This window comes from Pteropus vampyrus, unplaced genomic scaffold (genome assembly GCF_000151845.1).
Source record: "Pteropus vampyrus isolate Shadow unplaced genomic scaffold, Pvam_2.0 Scaffold35, whole genome shotgun sequence".
In the NCBI taxonomy this organism is placed as follows: domain Eukaryota; kingdom Metazoa; phylum Chordata; class Mammalia; order Chiroptera; family Pteropodidae; genus Pteropus; species Pteropus vampyrus.
The window spans coordinates 5,495,657-5,503,169 of NW_011888816.1; the positions used below are offsets into that span (position 1 = coordinate 5,495,657).

General features: G+C 54.7%; 1 protein-coding gene across 1 annotated transcript in view; it reads left to right on the forward strand.

The window, feature by feature from the left end:
* The first annotated feature begins 1,641 nt into the window (after positions 1 to 1,641).
* GRIP2 (glutamate receptor interacting protein 2) overlaps positions 1,642 to 7,513 on the forward strand; it is a 54,415-nt gene continuing 48,543 nt past the window's right edge. The window contains exon 1 of the mRNA XM_011357492.1: positions 1,642 to 1,696. Coding sequence (XP_011355794.1) covers positions 1,642 to 1,696 — 55 coding nt within the window. The remainder of the gene's footprint in view (positions 1,697 to 7,513) is intronic.

Genomic DNA, 7,513 nt, shown 5'->3' on the forward strand with positions numbered 1-7,513 from the left:
CTTTCTACGTGTCCATTTCGGCTGGTGATGGAGACCACCTATACCCTGTCTTCGCACCAAAGACTGAAGTGGGGAGCCACCTTTCTTTGGCTAGAGCCCCCTGCTTTGGACTCAGACTCTCACTCCAGCTCTGCCCTTAACAGTCTGCATGACCCCCCGCAAGCAGCTTCACCTCCCTGGTCTAAGTGGCAGGGTGCTCAGCCCAGAGCCAGGCACGCAGTAGGATTATTATATTTTTTACAAGGGCTTCTCTGTGGTCTGGATGTGGCGGTGGCATAGTCTGATAGCTGGCACCTGAGACCCTGCTTTGCCAATTGCATGCTATGTGAGCATGGGGGCATTTCGTGCCTGAGCCTCAGTTTCCTCATATGGAAAATGAGGATGACCCTAGGACCCTCCTGGTGCACTGTGAGGCTTAAACGAGATATTCTCAGATAGCACTGGATTCCTGACTTTCCTGTCTAACCTCAGCGAGGCCAATACCTTGCTGGACCTCCCATCTCCACTCACACACTGGGGTTGGGCTCATGCAGAATAATCACAATATTAATAGCTGTAACTTAGGATGTATTGAGCCCTACTATGTGCTAGACTCAACTGAGCACTCTAGGCACATGATCTCATACAGCCCTCACTGTGTGAGAGACAAGAACTGTTAGCCCCATTATTCAGATAAAGAAACTGAGGCTTAGGGAGCAGGCCGAGTCAGAATTCACCCAGGTCTTCCCGGCGCCAAGCACTGGTGTTCTCTGATTTCTCCTCTCACTCTGTTTGCTAAGTTGGAACTTTTCTGTTCAGCAAGAGGAAGGGGTGCACTTACTGAGTTCTCGCTGAACGCCTGGAACACTCCCATGTAGTCCCATCGACTCCACCCAACCAGCCAGTCGGGAGGATTCTCTGGTTATCCCACGAATGAAGATAACTGTAGAGGTTAGAAGTGAGGGGGCAGGGCCTAGGTCTCATCGTTCAACACTGATGACCCCATCAAATGCCTGTGCTGACTGCAGGGGACACAGGACAGGTAGGCCCTGTCCTTGTCTTTGGGTGCTCCCAGGTTTGAAGATGGGTAGACTATGTCAACCTAGTATGTAAAGCATTATTGAGACCCAGCAGGCAGGGACTTTCAGCAAACAGGGATCTCTGAAGGCTGACCAAACATTCCCAGGCAGAGAAGTTCAGTGGAGCCAGAGAGGAAGGACATTCCAGGTGAAAGACCTTGCAAATCCAAAGGCCTGGGGGCTTCCAACAGCCCGGCCTAGGGAAGGAGGGAGGTGGGATTGGTAGATTTGGACAGAAGAAGGGATGGGCAAGGTAAGGATTTTGGGGAGAAAGAGGACTTGGGGGTGGGGTGGAGGCAGAGACGTGTGAAGATTTGCCACAGGGTCCAGAACACCCCGGAGCTACACTTCCAGCTGGGACTACAGTGGAGAAAGGGCTTGCCGCCACGGATGCCACCACCGCTGGCTCCAGGGAGGATTATCTATTTTAGCAACTCAGAGAGGGCGGGGGCAGGGAGCGCCCAGCCTCTGCCAGTTAGCTCAGGCGGCTCCTCCGGAGCGCAGAGGAGTGCTGGGCTCCAGGAGCGCCCCGGCCAAGGGCAGGGCTGACCCTGGCCCTGGGCCTTGAGGGCTGGAGGGGGCGATGCTGGCTGTGTCGCTCAAGTGGCGGCTGGGCGTGGTGAGGCGGCGGCCCAAAGGTACTGCGGGGAACGGGCACTGGGCAGACCCCGCTGCCCGCCCAGGGGCTGGGTGGCTGGACCTGCGTCTGGAGGGAGGCTGAGGGGCCCAGGGGGACCTCCTGCCTGGGCCTCCCCTCCCTGCCCTGTCTCTCCCCGCTTTGCCTCGACCTTGTCTCTTGTGCTGTTTGGGTTTCTCTTCAGTTCTGGGTCTCTTTCTGAATCCGTGTGTGTGTTTGAATTCTCTGCCCCAGCTGTAGTCTCCTGCTGCCTTCTCCATCTCTCCATCTCTCTCTGCTTTCTTCAGTCCCTCTCTCTGTCTTTCTGGCCATCCTTTTGTCTGTCTCTCTCTAACTCTCTGTCCATCTTTCTGCTTCCGTCTCTTTATTTCTTCGTATATTACTGTCTCTCTTTGTCTGCTATTCACCCTCTCCTCCTCCTCCTCCTCCTTCTTTTTCCCCCTTTTTCCTCCTCCTCCTCCTGTCTTACTGTCCCTCTCTCATTGTTGCTCCCTCCCTCCCCCCCTCTGCGTTTCTCTGTGTCCCTGTGTGTGTGTTTCCATCCCTCTTTTTCTGTGCCACAGCCTCCTTCATCGCCCCCCTCACGTGGCATGTCTCTGATGGCCTTTTCTTCCCTCCCTGTTCAGTGCATGGAACAGCCTGGGTCGGCTGAGCCAGCAGGGGTCCTTCGTGCATGCATGTGTGTGTATGTGGAGGGTGGGGGCTTTGTGTGGGGAGTCGACTCAAGAGGGACAAGGGTGAGACTGAGTCTATGCTGAGTCTGATATATGCAGGGTTCCATCCCTGGACATATGTCCAGCTCCTAAGAGGGTCCCAGGACGGGGCTCTGGGCGAGGGAGAAGCCCCGCCAGGCTGTGTGGCCACAGGCAAAACCTGTGCTGCCATCTCCCCATGTATAACTTAGAGGGAGTGGGGGAGGTGGTGGGATAACAGTCTGTGCTTCAGGCCTCAGAACTAAGAATAATCGTACTGATAATAACAAGAGTAACTGACATTAGTTCAGTGCCACTGTACGCCAGGCAATGTATTAACTCATTAACTCCTCACAACAGCCCCGCAAGGTTGGTTCCATCTTTATTCTGATTGTGCAGAGGGGGAAACCGAGGCACAGAGAGGTTAAGTAACTTGCCCAAGGCCACACAGCTGACATACAGAGGCTCTCACACCAGCTCTCATGACTGCCATGAGCATTTTCTAGACTCTAAGAGTCCTACATAGGGAAGGGCTACCTCAGAAGAGGTCAAAGGGTAGAAGGGCTCTTGGCGTGACAGAGGACACTAGGCTTTGCACTGGCCCACAGCAGCCGGTGGTCTGACATGCTGAAGGTCCCTGGAAGCCCCTTCCGTAGGGACAGAGAAGCCGAAGCCTGAAGAGTATCAGGAACAGGGTTTCCCTTGTTGCTTTCTAGGGACTCCTGTGTTTGGACCTCCCCCAAGGGAGGAGCCCCCACCCCCATCAAGGCTGTTGTCCCATGCAGGTCCACAGACCTTGAGAACCCAGGGGGTTCTCCCAGGCTGGAGGGGTGCACAGACACATCCAGGGCTGCTCCAGTTTGAGCTTCTTCAGAGTTTGGAGAACAGCCAACTAAATGCTGTTGTGGACCAGGTTCTGCCCCTGTGGAGATTCAGGAAGTGCTTGAATTGTCCTCAACAAACCTGGATTCAAATCCTACCCCTGGCTCTTACTCCCTGTGTGGCCCACTCAGAACCTCAGTTTCCTCATTGATAAAATGGACTCAAGAAAAGCCACCTTCCCGAGACTGCAAAGATGATTCAGAAAGACTGGGGCAGGGCCTGGCACACAGTAGATACTTGGAAATTTTGAATTCCAACTTCCAGTCAGAGGCCCAGCAATTTGCTTCCTCTTCTTCTCAGAGGCCCCCTCTCCCCACCCCTCCCCGTGCACGTACCACTGACCCCAGGGTGATCGGGTCTGAGACCAGCAAGAAAACAGAAGGGAGCATGCCCTGATTGAGGGTACACTGTGCGATGACACTCTCCATTCCTTCAGGCATGTGAACTCCTTTGCCCAGACAGTGAGCCTGCACATCCGTTCGTGAAAATACGAAAGCTCATGGGAGAAGAATTTAAGAGATTAGAAGAGAAGACAGAGGAAACACCTCCCCACTTCCAGACCATATTTTTAAATAGGCTCTTCCGTTTTCCATCTTATCTGGGTAGGGCCCCAAAGTTCCTCACCCTGTGATTCCTTGAGGTGGGGTCCCTGATCTGTATGGCCACCCGAGACCCCTCCTATGTGCCCTAGACTGGTATTTGAGGTTTTGCTCAAATTCAGGAGCAGCACACCCTGCCCAAGCCGGAGCCGGGGGGCTGGAGGAAGGGAGCATTCGGTCTTGGCTCAGCTCCCCCGATTTTGATCCTGGTTTCAAGATGGAACAGGAACACCTCTGTGTGTGCACAGAGATGGGAGCACCTCCGCAGTGCTGGACGCCCAGTTCACACCCTAGGCTGACCCTAGACAGTCCTGACATTGTCATTGTCCGCATCTGGACAGTGAGGAAACAAAGGCCTGAAGAGGGGAGAGCCTGACTCTAACACCCATGTGCTGTACCCCTGGACACAGACACAGACACTCTGAGGTCACTGTGTCTTCCTCCATAGCTTAGACGTAATGACAGCGCCTCCCAAAGGGCTACTCTTTGGCTTCTAGGGGGCATAAAATGGTCACACTCAATTCAAGGGGTGAGGGATTTAATTTCATGTGTGTTGATGTGAACGGGGCAGGATGTGCAGAGCATAGGTCCTGGAGCCAACTCCCAGGTGTAAATCCCAGCTGTGCAACTGGGGCAAGTGGCTTTACCTCTCTGGGCCTCCGTTTTCCTGGCTGTAAATTGTTGGAATCTTCCTCACTGGGTGGCTGCAAGGACAACTGAGTTTTTAAAGTGCTAGGTGAAAAATGAGGACATGGGCTATGGGGTGGGCAGAATCCATAGATGCTGAGGCAGCAGAATACACTGAGCCATTCGCTCCTTCAGCAGATATCTGAGTACCTATTATGTGCCAGATACTGCTGCAGACCCTGGAGGTACAACAGGGAACAAGAACAATATAGATCCTTACCCTCCTGAAGCTGACATTCTAGGAATGACAGCGAAGGAGCAAGATAAGTAAAAAAAAAAAAAAAAAAAAGTATGGTGGTGATGCATGCTGCGGAGGAAGGTAAAGCGGGGAGAGGGAGAGGGTGTGTGGGTAGTGGGGTGAGGTTTTAAACGGGGTGTTCAGGGGAGGCCACCCTGAGAAGGTGACATTAAAACAAACTCTGATGGAGATGAGGTTGGGAGCCATGCGGTTCTCAAGGGGAAGAATGTAGCTGGCAAAAGCCACCGCCTGTGCGAAGTTCCTGGGCTCTGAATATGTTGGGTGTTCCTGGCAAGGTTAGAGCAGCGAGGGTGAAGGGGAGGGTGGGAGAGATGAGCTCAGGGAGGTTCTGGGCAGGGGCCTATCCCTCACCTCCCAGGCCAGAGTTGGAAAAGTGGATGTGTTAGAGGTACGATGAGCAGCTTTAGAGATAACAAGATTATTAAGATAGGAACCTCTCCTGCGGGCTGCATGGGGCCTCCTGGGCATGGGGAGAGGCTGCGCTGTGCCCCCTCCCCCGGCTTCGTCCTCCCACCCGCTCTGGGGAGCACGTCTATGATGAATTATTTACTCCTTCCCTCCCTCCATAATGAGGTTCTACTCTGTCTCTGTCTCGCCTCCACATCCGGCTCCTGGCATTTTTCACACTGCAGCAGCTGCAAGGGGGTCTCAGATCTGACTCCCAAGGGCGAAACCGGTCCCTTCCCCCAGTGCTCCCACGCCTCTGCCTCTCTCGACGCACAAGCCCCAGGAGTTCAGATCAGCTATGCCATTTCTTTCTTTACCAAAGAGCCAGGGATAAACTCTAACCTTTGAAATTGCTCCTGGAATCCCAGTAGCCTGGAACGAACCTCTGGACCTATTCTTTGTTCCCCAAGCATTTATCGAGCACTCGCCGTATGCTAGGTGCTGTGCTAAGTACTTCATATAAACTTTCTCTTCCTCGCAAACAGCGCTGTGAGCTGTGAAAGAATTTGCCCCATTTTGCAGGTGGGGAAACTCACAGAGGAAGGGACTTTACAAAGTCACACAGAGAGAAAGAAAGTGGCGGAGTCAGAGCCTCTCCAAGCAGCCTCACTTCCAAGCCCAAACGTCCTCAGCATAGGACATTCCTCAGTGGTCAGTTATCTGGTCTCCCCAGCTAGGAACAGGAGACCCCTCTGTTGCATTCTCAGTGTGCGGCTACAATTCTGTCTTCTTCAGGCTCCCTTAGGGTCCTCTGCCCTTGCTCTGCTCCCCCTGTCCCAGGACAGCCCTACAGAGAGAATGATAAGGTCTCCCCCGCCCAGGCCCTCCTCCAGGCTGAGCGGCCCCACTTCTCGGGGTCTCTCACCCCTCCACACATGGTCACTGCTTCTGTCCATGCCCCAGCCTGTCTGTGTCCCTCTCCCAGGGCAGAGCCCAGAGTAGAGCCCGGGTCTGGGGAAGTCTGACAGGACAGAGCAGGCAGATAAGCCGGGCCCCTCGCTAATTCCAGGTACACGCTCTGAGTGAATGTCAGGACAGCACATTCTCCTCGCCTGTCTCACCCAGGAGAACCAGCGCTGATCTTGTCAGCTAATGCCTCAGCGTTGCCTCCATTTGTCAGCTTGAATGTTCAGTCCAGCGGGACCATCTGCCTGTCTTAATTGCCCACATAATTGTGAAGGCGCTGGCCCCATCTCCCTCTCTGGAGAGGTGGCCTAGTGGAGCAGAAAGAATGTCCATCAGACAGGAGACCGAGGCTGACCTTACTCTCTGTGGTCTTTGCGCAGGTCCTTGACTCTCCTGGCCTCAGTTTACCTTCTGTGTCCCGCCGTCCCCCGCTGCTCTGCAATCCCGTGGCTGGAAGCCTCCTCCTGGCCTCCCCGCATCTGCCCACTCACTCCCCTTGGGCTGACCTTGTCTCTCCAGCCCCCGAATTTTGCTGTCTTGGCCAAGGTGGCGGTGACTCATAAGCAGATGTGTGGGCAGGTGGGCGGGTGAGGAGGGAAGGCACATACGTGGCAAACTCGCACAGCCATACAACTTGGGCGGCTGGAGTCCCCGCAGGTGACCTTGGGGAAGGTCTCTGCCCCTCGCTGAGTCTCGGTGCCCCATTTGCAGAATGGGTCTGTTGAGGAAGGTCTGAGGTTTGGAAATAGCCGGGGATCATTTGGAGCCCAAGCTGGAGGCTGAGGTGAGGGGGTCCCAGGCTGGCTGAGGGTGGAGCCGAAGCAGCCCCCAGAGACCACAGGTCCTACTCCTACCGTAGCCTACACATGTGCCCCTATTCTACAGTTTTGCTCAAGGTCACCCAGCTAGTCAGAAGTGGAGTCAGGACTTGAATCCAGGGCCCCTCTAAGGCCCCCATGGTGCTGCTACTGGAGGAGGGGATGCTAACAGGCTGGCAGGGGCAGACTAGAATGTTTATCACCACTTTGGTATCAGGCTTATCTGGGAGAAGATGGGCAAGGAAGAGGGGACATCTGGTGAGTTGACAAAAGCAGAACTGAGGGCTACCTGAGGGCTTTGGGGACTCGGATGAGGCATCGACCAGCTGGAGGATCAGGGAAGGCTTCCTGGGGGAAGGGACAGTGGGCCAATCTTGGAGCACTTGAAGGATTTGGCCAGGCAGGTGAGGGATTAGGGAGACTGCTTTCCTGTGGGGAGCATGAGCGTGAAGGCTGGGAGGTACGAGTGGCCTCAGGGTGTTCAGCATTGAGGAGGCGAGGAGAGATGAGGCCAGAGAGGCGGGCAGG